The sequence below is a fragment of the Hippoglossus stenolepis genome, chromosome 13, assembly GCF_022539355.2.
Source record: "Hippoglossus stenolepis isolate QCI-W04-F060 chromosome 13, HSTE1.2, whole genome shotgun sequence".
Classification (NCBI taxonomy): domain Eukaryota; kingdom Metazoa; phylum Chordata; class Actinopteri; order Pleuronectiformes; family Pleuronectidae; genus Hippoglossus; species Hippoglossus stenolepis.
The window spans coordinates 8,799,533-8,820,158 of record NC_061495.1 but is presented as its reverse complement, the minus strand read 5'-3'; the positions used below and the strand labels follow the sequence as shown (position 1 = coordinate 8,820,158).

Here is a 20,626-nt window from a genome sequence, read left to right as displayed (position 1 = left end):
TCTACCTGCCTTTTTCTGTTTGCATGTCATGTCTGCTGCTGACCCTCTTGTTCTTCGAGCCTCCACTGTCTCTCCGTTCATTTCGCTCTCTTCTTTTCCCTCTGTCTGTCTGTCTCTATCCATCTTCATCTCTCTGTCAAAGGGTGCCACAGTCTCCAGCTTTGCCTTACGTGACTGGAGCTCATATCAGGGAGAATAATTTATGGCCGCCATGAATAAGAGATGCTGTTGAGTTTCCAATGATTCAGGTCTGATATGGCAACAGTCTGAAATATTTGGACAGTGGAGGATTGAGTGATCAGTGTTCATCGGCCTGTTGTTGGCAAACACATGTCAGTGAAACCAGCTGTCAGGAGGACCCATGAGGCCAGAGCAGAGCAGAGGAAACGGAACAGTTGAACGGATACGAGGAAAGAAAGAAAGGGAAATACAAAGAAGGTCCAACCTCTATTTAATACACTTGATCATCCCCAAAGTCCCATCGACACAAACTCTTGTTATCACCTCTTGACATGTTTGGTAAGTGGTGCACAGCTGTCCTAGTGAAAGGCTGTTAATGGAACAGTTAAATAAAAGTGTTAACACAATCATCTGTGTGGCCTCCAGCTAATGCTTGGCTGTTGATGAAAGATGAAGAGCAGATATTAATAACTAATACCTGACGAGGGCCTGTTCAGCACATTCCTCACACAAACGTGCACAAATAACTCAGTCCGATAATTTAATAATAATAACTATGAAAATCCTTATCAAACCACATTTAAATTCACGAGATCCAAATGATGGCAGAATCCACCATAGTTACATAAATGCACTATGTAATCTAGGGTTACTGGGTATTGAATGGGGGAACTGATCTTTAAATGTACATACCCCAAGAAAACAGGTCATCCTCCAACGATACCACAATATGAGTCCAAGATTAAATCAGATTTAATGTTCATATCCAGTGATAAATATCCATATCCTCTGCCAAAAATGATTTATATGCACAGTCCCTGGTCTGGTTAACGTGTGACAACCCTACTTGCTTTAGCTTTTAATCATTATCATAAAGTTTGTGGTCCTGGTTTTATCAAAAGTTGCTGAATAAATACTGTTAAAAAATGTCCCAACACCAACATGGAATGTAAATGTGGCACTAAGTCACAGTCACAACGAGCCTAACTTACCAGCAACAACTCTGATAAATGTTCCCCCCACCCTCGCTGTGGGATCCCTGACAAGATGGATTAGACCACTACCTGACCTGATGGCCACTGTGAAGCAAAAGACTGACTGACTCCCAAAAGTCCTCAAAAAACCATCATCGGAAGAATGCTGCTCTATTAGAAAACCAGCTGTCCACAAGTCAAAACGTCCAGCGAATATTTACGAGTGCTATTCGAATCAGAAATTGTAGAAGCACAACTGTGGCAGCTGTGTCATTTTGATGTTATGGGTTCATGTCGGCATATATTTTCCTGCATGGAAATCCATAGGTATTGGTTTCAGCTGGCATCGGTGGAACCTGGGTAGATGCATGATGGGAAGAGTGGCGTGCGAGCTGAGACGTCCAGAGGAAGGGAGGAACAATATGAACAGTGTACAGTGACAAGCCGTATCCACAACCACTATAACTCACTTCATGAAATATTACAACATACATACAATATATTGACTTATTATTCCAGGCTACATGCTACATATCAGTCATAACACGGCTATGAAAAATACTCTGGGTCCGATGATCGTCATGTCATCACATGAATCATAAAACTGAATCTCTTTAAAAAACATTCAATAGGACAACTTTAAAGATGTTATTTCAGTATGTTAAACTGCAGGTAACCATGGAGACTATACTACCTTGTGGGCTGTAAGGACAAAAGGAACTTATAATGCTAATCAGTTTAATTAGTATGCTAACATGCTAAATTAAACAATATAGATACAGATTATTGCAAATGAATATCATTACAGTTTGTCATGTGATTTATAAGAAAAGTAATTGCAACAGGATAAATAATGGCCTTGAACTATCCCTTTTTCTTTTATTCATTTGTTCCCATCTGCTCAAAGGATTTTATGTTTTTTTCGTATGCATTTGTTTGTAAATCTGCAGGATTACGAAAAACCTACTCAACTGATTTTCATTACATTTTGTAGAGGAGTGAAACATGACCCAAGGAACAACCCATTATAACTCTAATGCAGATCCAATTCAGGGGGCATATCAAGGATTCCCCCACTTAAACATTGTGAGATGGAGCGTTTTTCAACATTTTCATGGATTTCTCAGAATTATTCATGGATCTTGATGATAAAATCTGTTGTGTTTATTGGACTGATATTTATGAGTGTGTGCAATTTGAGATCTAAACGCAACTCAAGTGATTTTGAATGTGGTTTCATAGGAAGACTATTGGTCCTTGGTGGAGTGCCATTCTAGTATATATAGATTATGAGGTTACTACTTAATGTTTTTTTCCATTTCAGGCTTCCTTAAAAACAGTAGAAAATGGAATCAGCACTGCACTCAGCAAATGTATTTAAATAACTTGATATCATAACAAGGTGACATATATGATACAGTTAATAATGCATAATATTTACACTGATATTACTCGCATGATCAATTTTGTACATTTAATGCTGGATATAAATTGTTGCCTGTTCTGCCGAATTCAGGAATCCTTGCAGACTAATTCTAAAGGGTTGTCATGCAGGGTGCTGTCAGTATTTGGCAGGTCCCCCCGTGGACGGCCCCTTGAGGGCCCTGAAGCCCCTGGCTGTTCAGATCTCACAGTTGATCCCTCTCTCTTGCTTTGTCTCTCATTCAGTCCTCACTCACACTGCTGCTCTGTGGAGCCTCTAGAAAACCTTGATGTCCTCTCAGCGTCATCACTATTCATTCCTATCTCATTCCCCCAGCTAAGAGAGATGTCAAATAGACCTGAGTGTGTGTGTGTGTAGCTATTCTTGTACTATACACTTTATTAAGACTAAATGGTTCTTTCTTGGATAGCAAGAAGAAGAGAGGAGAAAAACCCACTCTGGTGCTTGTCACTGTAAAGTGGTTTGTTCACGCTCACGGTTTGGGATTAGTTTTAAAATGAAACAGTCAAAGTCAATGTAAAGTTAACGTTGAAGTTATTTTAGAGAAGGGGGTTATCACTGGGTTAACTCCTGTTCTGTCACTGCACAGTAAATTACACTCGAAACATACATTGTGCAGGCCAGTGTTTATCCAAACACAGAAGACATAGGTTGGAGTATGATGAATTATATCTGCTGTCATAGTGAAGGAGTGGGACACATGTTGTAAAGTCCCATGGGCTGATATGAACGGAGCCAAATGTTAAACACAGATTCTGGATACGTTTAAACTGGGATTGTTGTAGAAATGTTATCAAGTAAAATCCCTATCAGTGCATTAAAAAGAAAATATTTTAGCAACTTAAAAACACTTAAAGGTTCTTTCAAATTAAAGTTAATGAGTTGTATGAACAGAATTGATAACTTTAATAAAAAATAAATACTTAAATCAGTTTAATTCAGTGTCACCCGATGAAGTATGTTTTTAAGTTATTAAACAATTTTTATTTTAAAACCATGTTTATAACATAAATTTATATACATATAAATATTTCAATCTAATAGGGATTTAATATTGCACCCGTACTTTCAACAATGAGATATTCTGAATGTTCTATCAGCCCACTAAATGGCAAAAAAAAAAAGTTCTCTCAATTTAATAGCACATTTAGAGAAATAGAAATTAGAGTTAAAAGGTTTGAAATAGACTCTTAGGGTTCTTAAACACAGCTCTACCCTTTAATACCGACACCCTTTCACTCCACTGCTTCTTTTCTTATTTTCCCACACCACACTGTCACCAGATTAACAGTCTCCAACAGTCCTCACTAGTATCTGCCGCTTATTTCATCCCCCTGTTCACCAAACGCAGCGGTGCCCGGTAATATCTCCTCTGTCATCTGGTGGAATCCCTCCCTTTTTTCCAGCGCTATGCCTCCGTGCTGAATAGCTATTTAAATGCAGTTCACTTCACATTTATTTGAAATCTCATTAACTGGATATAAAGACCCAAAGAAATGTGTTGTAAATAGAATATCTCGGGCCACGTGGGTGAGGGGGGATTTATTCATGATTAGTCTTTTATTTTCTCCCACTTCCATTCCCGGGCACCGAATTTAATGAATGTCTGTTAAAGTGTCAGCAGTCGTTTCCAGGGTGAGCCCCAGTATCTGCTCTAAATACACACTGAACAGACACAAGAGGCCATTTACAGAAGGAGGAAAAAATGGATTGCATTATAAGAAGGGGAAGTAAATGGAATCGCCTCTCAAATGACATTCATTCTGACGAGCATGGAGGAGGAAATGGCGTAGGTTTAAATTTCCTATATAGTTGGAAAATTGAAGGAATATTAAATAAAAGTGGATGGAGATAAATTGATTTGGCTTACGAGTTATATCAATTTTTTCTGGCTACTTCGGCCCCAAATGACACACACACATGATTTTGCCATTTGTTTTTGCCTTTACCATAAGTAGAAGGATTTATGGCATCTTGAGAAAGGGGGCGCTTTATAAACTATTTTTTCCTTCTGTGTCACGGCCCTTCCTCTTGATATATAGTCTGACATATTGGGTATAATTTTGGTTGATTTTTTTACAATGATGAAAACCTTTACAGTGATGTTAACTTATATTTTATTCTTTTCTACCTTCAAATCTGACAGTCTGGGAGCGATAGCTGGTTCAGATCCTGCGGTTTGAACTTTAACGGCGGCGTTAGCGGATTCAAAGAAACAAAATTGGGAAGAATAACTGCAAAAACTATGATAATAAACTTGTACTGTGGAAATAAATGGCAGGGTTCTGTGTCTGGGAAAATAATCACAGGGCGCGCAGTCTGTTAGTCTCGCTCTGTCTCTCATCTCACTGTTTTACCATCTACTGTAGATCCCGTGCTCCCCGGAGCCCCATTGCCTTAAAGAGGAGTGGCGATAGATGAATAATTGGCAGGGATTTGGGAAGATTACGCTTCTAAACTGACTTAGTCCACACATGAGACTGTTTACACTGATGTAAATCATGTCAGGTCATGGCACTATATCTTAATATGCATGTTTGTGTCGTCATTATCGAACTGCAATGGTTTTCGGCTTCACAAATCTAGACGTTAAGCAAACGCACTTTTACGACGACACTTGCCAAGGGCTGTCAGTTAGAGGTCAAAGGGATGTATGGGCCGAATGAGAGTCTGGCCGGGATTCAGGAGCTCTCTAAAGTCCCTGAGGTGAGTCCTGAACTGGGGCGAAACCACTGTAATCCATAACCCAGTGACACTTCTGACTGCTGGCTGCTCAACTCTCTCACCGAAACTGCAGTGCATATTCCCTCAGAAAAAAGAAACACAGAGGTTAGGATCATTTTAATCAACTTTTGTAAGGAGAGTGCTACGTGGTTTGTCTTTAAGCTATTTAACTGTTACTATGAGCTACAACTTGTGCAGGAGTTTAAGTGTTGTCTCATTATCTTATCATAATTTTAACGGCCAATGGGAAAGCTTCTCTGCGTTCCCTCAGGTGTCGTATATGATGAGAACGAGAAGTTGAATGATTTCAGTGACACAGAGAAGAATTAGTACGATAAAGAAAACAGATGGAAGATGAGCACAGAGACTTTTAATGTTTGTCTCTTGTATCTGTTGAACATATGTAAAACTACACTGACATAAACATTTTCAGATTTTTTAACATGGTTTAAAAACTTTTAAAGGCTACTGTGCTTTGTTGTTGTTGTTGTTATTACCTCCACAATGAAACTTAGTGGGAAGATGTGGTATGGGTCAGTTTAATAATGGTTTTACTCTACTGTCTTGGAGAGAATGAAAAATGCAAATAGAGATTTATGATAATTTACCTACTTTTCATTGGCTGGTACAATAAAAAATGTACTGGGAAAATGTTTAAAACATGTAAATCTATCTTTTGGAAGTCAAAATCCAAGTTTGTCGGCCTGGTGACTATTTTCTTTTGTCATGTAGACTCCCTGGAGTTTTTACGGTTCACAATTTATCCGAATGTCAGCGGTGCACTTCAGTCTGGCTCGTGGACCGCGGCACGACTTTGCACTTTTGATTATGATAGCAGAAATTGTGCTGAATGCACTTACCGCTTCTGCACCGGACCACATAACTGTTTCCCCACGCAGTTATCCAATAGAGCAAATAACATTATGAAGCTTAGGGAGCCATCTAATCAATTTCTGCAGAGTTTGATGACAAGGTAGAGTAGAGCATGGAGTCGGGATCAGATTACTTGTTGCCCAGACTAGACTGGACCAAAAAAAAAAAAAACCATCAGCACAGTTGGTCTAGCTTTTGAGCTGTTTAGTAAGGTCAAAGGAAGGTCCTGCAAAGAAAAACACATTGTTTATACGTTAATGAACTGTGGGAATACTGTGCATTCTCTGACTTTTAATTTTTAAGATAACAGTATTTAAAATTTGATTAGTCAACACATTTGAACATAGATTAAATTGATTATGAAGCGATAAAGCGATAATGCTCCATAAATAAGTGTATAGTCACCAAGTTGATTCATCAACAGTATTACATAAGGAGACATCTCAAGTAAAGCATTCACAAAACAAAAGGAGAAGTGTGTGTGCGTGCCTTGTGACACTGAATGTGTTTGCCTTCTCGTTACAGAGGGGATTAACCATCAGGGAGGCTCTCCTCTCCCTGAGAGCGGTGAAACAAGGCAGCGTCCTCAGAGGCATGTTTCATTCACCCACGTCTCAGTTCATTTTCACCTCTCGTCTGCCCTGAGGTGTGTGCGTGTCAGCTGTGCCCCTGGATGGCCCCCCCCACTGTTCACCTTTTATTGTCGAGCACATGAATCAATACTCGACACTGGAGAACAGAAAGGGATGCTATTGAGACGGAGGCATAACAGCGCATTGATTGAACACGGGATACAAGCCCCGCGCGAAGCCATTAACAAGTGTAATATTCAAAGCTGGAGTGCAAAACCTGAGGTCAGCTGTTTTCATTAGTTTGTGCAGGAATAATGGGCAGGAAGGCACGTCAAGGGGAACTGCATGTCTGGTATTAGAACTCTGGGATATCAGCCCCCTCTGCTGGACAGTTCCCACCTCCTTTAAACTCTGAGAGGAAACCGATTAATAGTGTAATCTCTGAGATTATACTGCTGTGATTGTTGATAAAGATCATACTCTCTATAAGAGTAGAATAGAATGTTTATTATCATCATACTAACACTGCAATAGTAATGTTTTTTTATATACAATATTATTATTTATTTGTAATATTATTATTAATGTAATATATAATAAAATATGTTATATGTGTATGTATTATATCATATATATGACTATTTTGTTGTATTTTCTGTACTATTATATATTGTTGATACTGTAATTTTATAGCAAACTGGGTCTCAAATTTCCTTAAGTATTAATAAAGTCTTATCTCATCTAATCTAAGTTACAAGCAGAGAACTCATGAATCAGGGATGACTGTGTCCCCTTCAAAAACAGACGACCTTAAGGAATCTGACTTTCTAATCAAATTTGGGGAATAACCTCATGTTCTGTTCAATTTTTCCCTACAGTTGGTAAATATTACAATAATGCAGAGTTGTGACGCACTTGCATTTTCAGAATCTCTAAGCATCATCTCACTAATCTATTTTCTCCCATGTAATTTTCAATGAAAAGCAGAACACAATACAGACTTCACTCCACTCATTGGCTCCCATTGAAGAGATGATTGCACGCTCCATTCACAGGCTGCAGCTGCGGCAGCGTGCATCATCTCCACGGAGACTCTCACCAAATCTTCTTCATGTCGCTTTGCATCTGTCAATATCACAACATCGTCTGGCAGAGAAATTGAAACTAATTTTTGAAAAGAAGCTGCTTGTTTGAATCTGAGCCAAGTAATTTAAACTGTTATCTGTAAATTAGCCAAACCTGGATCTAAAACAGAGGCTGCTCACTTCCAGGATTCCAAAAATAATATTTGATCACTCTTGCCGAGATGATAATGCTGAAAAATATACATGAGCAATGTCAGTGTGCGTGTACCTCACACTAACAGTATTCAGTCGTCTCGTCTAGTGGCCGTAACGACAATAATGTGTGACAATGATCCCACACACACCCATACAACTTCAAACCCTTCCCCTTTGTTTTACATTGGTTTCACATGTGCTGAGCATTAACGTCAGCGCTCATTCATCCACCCACTTGTCAAAAAAGATGAAAACATCTTTTAAGTCGCTGTAGCAGCTACACACACATGGGTCTATTACCATTCACTCTATCTGCATGGGATCTCCACAGATGGCTCGCACAGATATCACGCGCTGACCCTCCCAGAGCTCTTATTACAGAAGTTCATATATTACTCTGACAGAATATTTACGTTTGAACAAGTATCCTTTGATAGGTAATAAATTACAGTCGATGTCTGACATTAAATCAGGGACCGGCCTTACATCTGAAGCACAGTGTTATCAGGGCTTTTTGAAATGAACTAGAAGGGAACTTGGAGAGCGCATACCTCCGTCAAGGCTAAAGCCCCCATCTCACCATGTGGAAGAACATGATAAAAAAATATATATATATATTGGATAGATCCACGAATTTATCCAGATCCAATCCAAAATTCACTGGGTTCTTTGTTAAGTAATGTCCAACCCCTTCACAAAGTTTTAATGAAAATCGGTTTAGTAGTTTCTGCATAATCCTGCTCACTAATAATCAAAGAAACGCTAATGAAAACATAATCTCCTTGGTGAAAGTTTTTCAAGTTGCGAAAGTCTTATTGTCTCAGTAAGTAATAAGTGATTAATTAGCCATTTTGAATTGAAAAACGTTATTTTTGATAATTCTGAATGAGAGGAGTGAAAAGGTTGAATTTATAGGAATTATAATCTTTATGTGAAAATCTGAAAAATCTAAAAGTTGTAAAAATAAAAGTCAAATGTAGTTTAAAAGAAAATATGAGCTGCAACAGTTTCTAAGGCAGGTGTAGACTTGTTCATGATTTCACCGTGAGGGTACCAGGCCACATGTGGCACAAAGATGCATGTGGAGAGTTTTTTGATCAGCCAAGCAGCATGAAGCTTCACAGCAGGAAGGTTCCCAGTTGAAATGTGTGTGTTTACTCCGGCTTCCTCCCACAGTCCAAAGACATGCAGATTGGGGTTGGGTTGATTGGAGACTCTAAATCGATCATGGGCGTGAATAGTTGAGTGAATAGTTGAGTGTGATAGGTTGTTTGTCTCTGTATGTTAAGCCCTTTGATGGTCTGGCAACCTGTCAAGGGTGTTCCCTGCCTAATGTCAGCTGGGATTGGCTCCAGCTCCTCTCGTGACCCTCGAAGGAGAAGCGGTATAGATGATGGATGGATGATAAGCCAAGATAATTATCTGCTGGTTCGAGCTTCATATTTTGCATAAAGGCATGAAGGAATAGTTTGATATCTCTAAAACTCAACCTACTCCATTGTATATATCAGAGGAAACGAGACACTGATGTGAAGTAAGAACACATTTCAAACAAAAGACAGTCACGAAAAAAGTGTGGATTTCCTATATTTTCATTTCATTTTGGACAAAAATATAGATGTTTTTCAAATGTAATAATCTAAGTCACTGCAGCCATACTCACATTGTTGTTACTCTCGTTCCACTGCTGCTGCCGGTCTCACTGTACAGTTTCTTTGTGATTTATCTCTCACTGAGGGTCTTGATATCTCTCTGTACAGATTTTGATGGCAGTGATAAAACCAGGCAGTAAAGTAATGTCAGCTCTCTATAACCACAGCTGGTGTTACTCACAGGAGGGCTGCTTTCATGTTGTTCAGACATTTGGAGAAACTCTTTGCGATCTCCTTTGAGACCGACAGACCTGATAGGAGAAACACGTACAGTTACATACAACCGTGGCTCTGTCGGCCACTTTCAATGTCATAAAGTCGAATGTGTCTCAGATGTTCACATTATCGTTAAATCAAATGTGATTGATGGGTTTTGTCAGGAAAGTGGGCAGAAGCACTTACGATGAATATGTGGCCGCTGGACTGAATGTGGGAGCAGTTACTTATCTTATTGGAGCCACAAATCAACACTGAATTACAGTTATCTTTCCTTATTACCCATCTCCCATCAGCAGGACTCTGTTGCTGCTTTTGGGATAAAGGTCGTCATCCAATGACGGCTGCTCAGAGAAATCTGGTCATGTAAATAAAGAAGCGATAGCCTCAACTGTCATTTGAATCCCCAAAAATATATCTTTCAAAATCAGTGAAAAATATTTGGGTGCAAAGTTATTAAAACGGAAAATTAGATTATATACGTCCACCACCCAACAGCCCCCTTATGAAACCACATTCATATCCACTAGATCCAGATTTTTATTTGAATCTGATCCATACTGCAAAAACTCATAAATATCAGTCTTATAAATAAGCCTCTTTTTTTCATCAGGATTATTCTCTGAGAAATCAATAAAAATATCACCCTATCTCACAATATTAAAGGAAGTCAAAAATCCTGGATCCACCGAAATGTAATGGGTTCCTCCTTGGGTCATACCCTACCCCTCCACAAAATTTCAAGGAAATCAGTCGAGTCGTTTTTTGTGTGATCCTGTTCACAATCACACAAAAGCAGACGGAAACACAAACCTCCCTGTGGAGGTCAACGCCTCTTGTTTCAAAGTCAACACATCTGGGAACAGTGTGGTGAGAGTTGGTAGAGAAGACAGGAAAGACAATTTTTTAGGTAAAGTGTGGTTCGGCTAAGAACCGAATCATTGGCCTTCAGGTGAAATAAACAACCTCACAGTTGAAGGTAAATAAGATAAACCCACAGAGGAACGGCCCTCAGATTGTGCACCTCTTTGAATTTGAAGTAGGTGTTGCTGGGAAAGGCAGAGAGAGAGAGAGAGAGAGAGAGAGAGAGAGAGAGAGAGAGAGAGAGAGAGAGAGAGAGAGAGAGAGAGAGAGAGAGAGAGAGAGAGAGAGAGAGAGAGAGAGAGAGAGAGAGAGAGAGAGAGAGAGAGAGAGAGAGAGAGAGAGAGAGAGAGAAGAAGAAGAAGAAGTAGTGCGGGGGACTCTGGCTGACCTGCCCGGGGATCAGATGTCTGGAGGCTTTTGAACTGACCACTGTGCACTCTCCATGATCCGCTGCTCTCCTGAGCTTCTAAAGCCCAGAAGCTTTTTCTCTCAGGTCTGCAGATCGATCCTCACTCTGCCGTCAGTAGAGTTGGAGACATTTCACTTCATTCTGTTTGACTCATTCTCCACTTCAGACTCTTCCCACTTTCTGTGTTGCTATTAATATGCTGCATATTCTGAGACAACACAGTCTGCATTTTATTTGTGTCACCCTGAGGCATAACTATGAGACCAGCATTTTACCTTTGGCAAAATGTCTGTTGCCATATGATTCATAAAGATCTTAAAAGACGAGGGGGAGGCGCTGCAACAGAATCCAAACCGATTTTTTTAGATGAATAGTGCTTTCTTCTGTCGTTTAATTTTCTTTCTCTCCAAACATCATGGAGCAGACACGAGAAAAAATATGATCATTATGTAATAGATACAAAACCTACTTTATAAATCCTCTTTTTCTTTGTAGATTTATATGAGAACTGTTTATTTTCTCACCGACTGGTCACTGAGCATGAATTCTTGAATTGGGAAATGTTCAATTTTAATTCTTAAAACTTCTTAAAACCCTAACCCTCATGTCACTTACCTTTATTAAATAGTTGTGTTTGAAAATCAGTTTAAATATTAAGTGATAACCTATTTTAACTGGTAATTATCTCAATGAACACTGGATGGCATTGTTGCTGTTCAAGAACCCTGCAATTTTGCAGCAGCACTTTATCCCCCCTCTCTAGATCCATTGAGCGGGGGGGAGACGGAGAGTTTGCTGCATGTGCCGTATCACACGTATTGTTATTTGATTTACATATAGGGATTTACATATTTGATATACTTCATTTTCACAAAATGTCATCCCAATCAGAGTGAGACTGATGCAAAGCACATAAAATCAGAAGACGTTTCCAGTCGAGATGGCAGAAGTCATCCGACGCCTCACCTCGCTCCACACTCCATTCCTCCACCGGGTCGCAGTGATCAGCTCCACATTGACTGATGGTGCTTCATTAGTTGTCAGCTCCTCATGAGGTGAATACATTGACTTAGCTTTGTTCATTTTTTTTTGCAACTATATGGTTAGTCTGGTTCCTGTTTTCCTCTTTGTGTCAAAATAAAGTGCGTGTGGAGGGATGGATGATACGGTTAAAAATGTTATTAAAAAATATTAGTCAATAGCGATAATTATCAATTAATAAATATCACATTATTATTTCTTTTAAATATTAAGACAGAATTTTCCTCCTGAGTGAAGCTTGTGGTCTCACTCTTTTTTATGTGCAAACACATTTAACATAGAATAATTATGACTTATACCTCCTCACCATACCACCACATCACACAATGTATAGGCAATATATATAACCGTTGTTAATATTGGTGAAAATTCGACTGGGATCATTTTTTTATATTATTTTATTTCCTAGCCCCAAGTACGTGAATGTTTTTAATTATTCCTCTTAAAAGACGACTTCTCAACAGAGGTGGGTCCTTTCACCATCTGCTGAGAGCGAACAGTTCTGTTTACAAACTGCTCCCTTCAGGAACATACAGTAGCTGTCTGGCGGATCCTCCCGCAACAACAGACAAACCAGATTTTCCAGTCTGGCTGCGGCGCGCCCAGCTCACCTGTGTTTTGCACCGGACACCAGACGCCGCGGGTCACGGGAACATCACTGTCACTGCTGATGCGAGGCTGGTTTTCTAAGCTCTGGGCTGTAGTGATATCAACATATGACTGCAACTAGTGAAATAAATGACTGATTTATTAAATCTTATTCATTAACCCAGCAGAGGGAAATGAGTGGGTGGATTCTACTCAGCATTATGTAAAGAGTAAAGGAGATGATTATCTGGGAGTGTGAGTGAGGCCTATTCCCAGTGTTTTAGTGGGAAATACAGGGAACTCCCTCAGGCTAGTGATATATATGGATGCCACACATTTTTCTCTGAGTAATGTAACTGCTCCGGTATCAATTCCAAAATCATGAGTGAAATATATTACCTAAAATGTAAGAATTCAAACCTTCCATCTTATTTTACAACTAACTTCAGTGGTTTTCTACAGATTCCTCTTCATGACAGGATTACTTTTGATCAAGGCTTGTTATTCAGAGTTTATTTGAATTTCCACCTCTGTGAAACTGAATAAATAATTCATTTTGTTCACTGAAAATCATCAGACTTGGAAATGCAAATGAGACTAATGACTAATTGTAAAACAAGTCCTCGCTCCGTCAGTATGTGGACCACAAAGAAATCAATATGCGAAACAGAAACAGAATGTTTACCTCCGCCAAGGAGGTTATGTTTTCACCCCTGTTTGTTGGTTTGTTTGTTTGTTGGTTTATTTGTTTGATTTTAAGCAAAAGGATCGAATGGATTACCACGAAACTTGGTGGAAGCATGTGGTGTGTATCCGGCATGAACCCATTGACTTCTGTTGAATAATATCAGGGTGGATCCATGATTTTCACTTTCTATAACATGGCGAGAAAAGGGCGTTTTTCAACCATTTCACCATTTTTCCTGGGAACAATTCATGGATTCTGATGAGAAATTAATTTAGAAGTGTGAAATTTGGTGCAGCTTGATTGAATTTAAAGGGATTTTGGGGCCTTGGCGGAGGTTTGCCCTCTACTGTGAGGCATTATTGTTCTCAACTGCATTACATGTTATAGTTTGTGCTGGGAAATGAAAAAAATAATAGTTTATAATAAAGTGCTTATACCGTATACAAAAATAACATGCTCATTAACTACAGCTTCTGTGGCACAAAAAAGATGAGAGGCTCTATTGAGGGGAAAAAAAGGTAAAAAATATCCGTCTTGCTGATGTTGCAGTGCCAGCGTCAGTGATCTCCCCTTGTTTGTGACCTCTGTCAGTTGACAGCGAAGGTCTCCAATAAGCAGCAGTGTTGGTGAGTAGCACTCACTGAACTGTCTCTTCCAATAGCGGTCGCTTCACATCCTGTTGAAAGAAACAAGCGCCTCAAATACCAATTCTGGCCCTTCCACCTAATTGTTTTCCACGCTCCGCTGAATCTGTCTTCACCGCTGCTCTGTTCTAAAACTGCAGCACCATAACCTTCACTTTAATGGTATTTGAATCCAGCGTTGCTTATTCCCAGCAGGTAAGTGAGACTTTTAAATTGAAAAGAATATATAAATATATATTTTTGGGATGGCCATGGAGGTAAAAAGGTGTTACAGGCAGCATCTCCAGGGAGGGCAGCAGCAGCAACACAGCTGTCGGATCGGGTTCTTCTTCTTATACCTTGCGGCCAGCTTGAACTTCTCATTAGTAACAACCACGTAGTCCTGCGTCCTCTCCACGTTGGTCTGGATGTGTTCGATGTAGGCCCCTTGCTCCTCCACCAGCATGAAAATGTCCATGAACAGGTCCCTCAGCTCCTTCATATTGTTCTCCAGACTCAACAGCTCCTGTCAGCGGAGAAGGATTATGGGGATTAATACTTTAGATATCGGGGACATTAGTCAGAACCTGAAGCTGGTGGCAGAGACAACTGCAGGACTTAAAGCAAAGTAGGGAACAGACTCGGATTCAGTTATGGTAACAAATGTCCATTCACCACATAAGCTTTAAATAGGGGTTTTTAGCATTATTCTCCCACTATCCAGGAGCGAAGCCAAAATATTCTGGATAGGAAAGCTGCTGACACCCTCACCTTATGTCGCTGTTCAATCTCAGATAGCTGCGCCCGTGTGATCCGGACATCGGTCAGCAGGTTCTCGTTGAAGACCTCCCACTTCCCTGTGGCCACCATCTCATTCAGCTCGTCCTCCGCCACATCCCTCCCTGAAACCTCCAGCTGCCGGATGATAAAGTCCTTGCAGCGCTCCTGCTTTGTCAGCAGACCTTCGTTATACTGCAGCATTACCTGAACATAATCGCAGCAATTATAGCAAAAAAAGAGAATATATTAAAGAAAGAGTGGGGGTGAGGGGGATGAGAAGATATTGAGTCCTTTCCTATTATCATTATTTATACAAGATTCCTTGACCCTCTTAACTCCACCAGCGAAACATATACTGCACAACACATTTACTGCATATTTAAAGATAGGAAGACACTGGTGAGGTGAATTTATCCAACAATTGGGTGCTTCTACTTCACTTCTTGCAATGCTATCATTTCCCTTTATTTTATAATTTGTAGAATTCCAAATGAAATGAACGATTTTCTTATACTTATGCTTAGACAACCAGCACTTAAGCTCCATTTAAAAGCAGTGCTTCAAGTATGCAGGATACATTGACAACCTGCTGGAATTTGCGGTACACTGCTGAGTGCTGGCAGCGTTGTATTCTCGTGGAAACAGCAGTCGGTCCGTGCTGCTCCTCACTCCTTTGGACTTGCTTTGAAAGGGCCTCTAAACGCCGGTGGATCCTTTCGGCCTGGAGCTTGATATCTCGCATGATGCTGCTTTCTTTCTTCATCACACTGAAACGACGCATGGTCGCCACCAGGGTCTTCTGCTGCTGGGTGAACTTGAGGATCTGTTTGTCGTTGAGATGAGACAAAACATTAGAGACTTTGTTTTAATCTACAGAAACTGTGTAACTTTAAAACCTTTAAGTCATATACAGCTAGAATGACACAAGTAGCACACACTCATAAATATCAGTCCGTAAACATGTTGGATATTTTTCATCAACATGCATGAATACATTTTTTGAGAAATGAAAATATTGGAAAGGGCCCTGTCTTACAATGTCCCTGGATCCGAACCCCAGATCCGGATGTGCAACTAAATGTAAAGGTTTATTCCTTGGCCTGGCCCTCTAGTAAATTTCATGGAAACCTGTTCCTTGTAATCTTGGTTACAAACAAAGATACAAACCAACCAACACACAACAGGACGGGGGTGAAAACATCGGCGGAGGTAATTAATGCAATGCTTTTGAGCTGGTTCAGGCAGCCACCTCGAGCTGTCCTACTCATGTGACCTGCTTCACTCTCCATTATCCTCTATCATACACCCCCCCTAATTGTACGATCCAGTTACGCTGCAAAGATTGCCCATCTCTCCCTTAGCTTGTGAATGCCTCTGCTGCCGTGTGTCAGTGTGGCTGCCTGTCGATTCAGTCCCCTCCACCTCGCCAGCATTTACCTGCAGGCTCTAACAGGGGGGTTCAAGATATTTGCTGAAGTCAGAGCCACGTCGCCAAACTCTGTATTTACCCGTTTATCTTTTAGTGAAAGAAAAATGACCAAAAACAAAGTTTATCTTTACCTCTGTCTCCAGCGTTGTGATGTCATCTCGGATTTGCTGAGACTCCGACAAGAAATCCTCGATGATTGGCTCCTGCTCGAACAGCACAGCCTGTGGCATTGTGACCTCGACCACCATCGAGTCGTCATTATCATCCTCCACTGGGGGAGGGCTGGTGTTCTCACTTGCTGCCCCAGAAAACTCCTGAGCCCTCTGCTGCAGCTCTTCCAAGCGGTCTCTCATTGTGGACTCACCAGGACACCGAGCTGTTTACAGTATGTGCAGAAGACATAGTGATGAAGCATTGTGAACAGAGGATACTGACGACAAAGTGGAGGATGAGAAGATACATCGAATTCACATTAAATGACATCAAATTGAAAGGGATGTATCAGCTGATAACTTCAACATTAAAAACAAATGAAAGTTCATATCTCACTTATTACTTTGTAGCATACAGTGATGTAATTTTTCAGTACCATAGATGATTGTGAAAGTTAGCAATTCAATTATAGTCACTGATTCCATTAAGGCTCTTAACCTCCAGGAAATGGATGGGAGGTTGATTTGTCTCTGCCTGGAAGCGGGGTCAGACATTGGGGTAGGCTGTGTTCTTTAAGCTGTCTATGCTCTCAACACTGGTAAGCCTTCATTCAGGCATCACCTGGCTTTAGTTGTATTTTTCAGTGACCTTTGCACCATGGATGTAAGGAGAGATGAGCAAGACTATGCTAATGTTTGCTGTTGATCAGTTGTTCGGTAAACATCGCTTCATGTTCAGACTGTGAGCTGCATATAAACTGGTTTGTCCAGTTTTCTACTGAAAGACAAACAATGAAATGTGGAGGTGTTGGTTTGTTGCTGTTGCAATGTGACGATGCAGTCGGGCTGATTGAAAGAACATCATAGAACAAATATGCTTTTCAAATGTCTTGTTCCTGTGCTGGGGAAAGCATAACAACTGCAAATACTAAGCAAATTAGCACATTGAACCTGCACTGTTAGAAAACATGTTTCTTTTCCACAGAGAAGGGCATCCATCCATTATCCATACCACTTATCCTTTGAGGATCGAGAGGGGTGCTGGGGCAAATCCCTACTGACATTGAGCTAGAGGCGGGGTACACCCTGGACAAATCACCAACAAATCACAGGGCCAACGTCAAGAGGCAAACATTCATTACAATTCACACCTACAGAGTCTCCAATTGACCGAACCCCAATCTTAGCCGGAGTACCTAAGAAAAACCCATCCTAGCCGGGATTCGAACCACAAACCTTCTTGATGTAAGGCCACCAAGAACAATTTCTTTCCCACCCCAATACTCCCAAGTCCAATAACAGCTCCCTTACACTACAGTTAGAAATAAATACAGAGAATGTGCAATTTGAAATGGTATAAAAATGATACACAGACTATGCATGTAAAGGGCATATTAATAATGAAAACATAATAAAACAGCCATGTACATATAGTGTAGTTTGCATTTCATAGTGAGGGTGATGTTGGAGTTTCACACATATTTTCAACAATAGTCTCTCTCTAAGTTTTAAGAGACCCAGAGTTGCTGCCAGTTTTTTGGTGGGAAAGTAATATGTAGGGCCGTACCTCCTGTTTAGTGTGGTTTGTAAACATTCCCTTTCCTCCATGTTAGTGCACTGGACATGAACTCAACTAAAAAGTCCATATCAACTACATTTTTCTTGTGATTAGTTGAGTGCATGTATCAGCGGGACCTTGCTAGCCGCTCCATCCTCTCATCACTACTGCGTAGACTCGGGTACTAAATGTGCAAGATGGTAGCGTTAGTGTGTGGGATATTTTGGGAAGAAGTGGAGACATGTCGTCTATCTTTATATACAATCTATGGTATTAACATTTTACGACTTACAAGATACTGTATGTTTTATACTGACAAAGTAGTTGAGGCAGATGTGCCTGGAGTTTACTGGTGTGAGTAGTTGTGTGGATATCACTGTAAATTCAACTGTCCTTATAATTAATGAGGCAGATCATGCTCTCTGCTGAACCCGCAAATCTATTTTTAACAACATGAGGCCGTTTAGCTGCACAATCAGTCAAATTGACTCAAGTTAATTTTCCCATGGGAATTGAGTGGGACGTTTGTGTTCAGCAACACACTAAACAAAAACACAAGAAGAAGAATAAACGCCAGGCTGCCTCGCATCTAAAACAATGACGAGTAGAAAAAGTAACCTTGATGAACAAGAACGCAGAATCAAATCTGACTCTTGTTTCGTAAATGTGGGACTTAAAAAGTTACTAAAGATTGAGCATGTTTTTACCTCCAACCTGCTGATATCTGCCAAAGTCGAAGTAACAGAGGTGCTGATGATTACAGACACGAGAAGCAAATTCTGATTTCCTAAGTACCTTTGACAAATGAAGTGCATTCAACCACAGATTCCTATGCATTCAAGTGGGCATACCAACATTTTTGAAAGTGCCTTAGCAACACAGGGATTTGGGTTTTGGCTCCAGACATAATCTTTTGGAAGCACATGACTGTGTGTGTGTGTGTGTGTGTGGGGGAGGAGTGTTTGGCTGCTGAGAAATGGAGCATTTCAAATCACAGACTATCCTATTTCTGGATAGATTTCAAACAGGAAATACACTATTTTCTCCGCGTACTTTTACAAACTTCTCAGAACTCAAAGAATTTTGAAGTACCTTTTGTTTTCTGGCCTGATCTCTTCCCCCCCCGTCTCTCCCTCTCCCGCTCTATACCTGCCCGGCCCAGAAGAGCCGATTAAAAGGAAATTGCTCACAGGATTTGGGCCTAAGAACCTGCATGGGAGAAAGTGGAGCGTGGTTCAAAGGAGTCCAGCCTTTTCCTCTTTGTTATTGAACGCTGTGTTCTCTAAGAGAAGCAAACATTTTCTTCCTACCATCCATCTGCTCCCTTGTCTGTGTGTTGACTTTCTCTCATGTTCATGCAAGTGGAAAAGAGGAGTGCCTGAATGTTGTGTTTTATCACAGGTCAAACATTTGCACTCTACATGCTGGTCCTTCAAGAATAAGTTCTGCTTAAACTATTCCAAAAGTTGTGAATGTTTAACTTCTACCCACTTCTTTAAGTTCAAGGTGGACTTCCTGTTAATAGCAACATATACATCAACAGATTATTTCCCCATTCTGTTGCACATATTGCATTTATACTTTCTACCTATTGCAATTTCAAAACAGGCTTGTTACTGTTGTTGTTGCATTTGAGAGGAATATCCATTTTTAAAATGCACATTACATCCTGGACAGTTTTTCATGCTCACAAATTGTTTCTTGCATGAACCTGTTTTAAGTGTATTGTTTCTTTTATTTGAATTATGAATGGTTTAAGTTAAATAGTCTAATGTGGCATGAGTCTCAGTTAGAGATACAGCCGGTAGAAATGGGCTACAGAGGGCTTACTTTTATACTTTGAGTAAATTTCTTTAATTTATATTCTACCTTAACTTTAGTAAAGAGGTTGCATCAATACTTTTACTTGAGTTATTTTTAACACAATAAAAGTACTTCTACTTGAGTAAAGAATGTGTGGTTTTGCCCCCTCTGGCCTTCAGCAAACATTCAGTTTAAAATTAGGATTTTACCTTAATGCTGTTCGTACTCCATCATACGTCTGTCTGATGAGTATTCCCCCACATGTAATCCAAAGCGAGCTCACACATTCTTTAATACCGTCACGCCTTCCTCAGATGTCCCCACATTCACCTGGTGCTGCTCAGCTGAGCATTAAAGGTCTGAGTTCTCTGTAACGGTTGTACCACCAGCTGTGTATCAGGACAGTTAAGATTCTCACAAGCTGGGAAAGTTGTGAGGAAGTCTGGCCGAGTCCGTTGAAAGCACCTCCCCCTCCTTTAGAGAAAGGTCTTGGTATTGGCCAATGGGACAGGAGCAGACTGAGGCTCCATTTGGTTATCTAAAGAAACGAGAGGTGACACGATTAGGTAAATGAAGAGGAAGAAACAGAGGGAATTCATAAACCCTACCCTCAGGCTGGAGGGGAAAAATAGAGCACAGCAAACAGAAGTGTTTTGTGTACAATGCTGAGGCCAAACAATAAGGATTGTGGTTAAGGTGTCAGCTGTAGGGCATTGGGTTTCTGATCTGCAAAGTGCGTTTCTATGTGTGGGTTTCTGGGGTAAGCCCTCTTGGTC

General features: G+C 40.3%; 1 protein-coding gene across 1 annotated transcript; it reads right to left on the bottom strand.

Annotated features, from left to right (window-relative positions):
- Window positions 1-13,313: 13,313 nt before the first annotated feature.
- stx19 (syntaxin 19) lies at window positions 13,314-20,326 on the bottom strand. The gene is made up of 5 exons (XM_035175644.2): window positions 20,060-20,326; window positions 16,469-16,713; window positions 15,495-15,731; window positions 14,900-15,112; window positions 13,314-14,654 (listed from the first exon to the last, which is right to left on the bottom strand). The coding sequence occupies exons 2-5, from the start codon at window positions 16,688-16,690 to the stop codon at window positions 14,418-14,420; spliced, it is 909 nt and encodes a 302-aa protein (XP_035031535.1). The 5' UTR covers window positions 16,691-16,713; window positions 20,060-20,326; the 3' UTR covers window positions 13,314-14,417.
- Window positions 20,327-20,626: the final 300 nt, after the last annotated feature.

What these genes read in the sequence shown, in the direction of transcription:
- stx19 (XM_035175644.2), bottom strand. Translation starts at nt 16,690, where the DNA reads ATGAGAGACCGCTTGGAAGAGCTGCAGCAGAGGGCTCAGGAGTTTTCT. An exon ending in TGTACCGCAAATTCCAGCAG is followed by an intron (nt 15,113 to 15,494) that starts GTTGTCAATGTA and finishes GATTATGTTCAG; the next exon opens with GTAATGCTGCAGTATAACGA. An exon ending in AGATTGAACAGCGACATAAG is followed by an intron (nt 14,655 to 14,899) that starts GTGAGGGTGTCA and finishes CTCCGCTGACAG; the next exon opens with GAGCTGTTGAGTCTGGAGAA.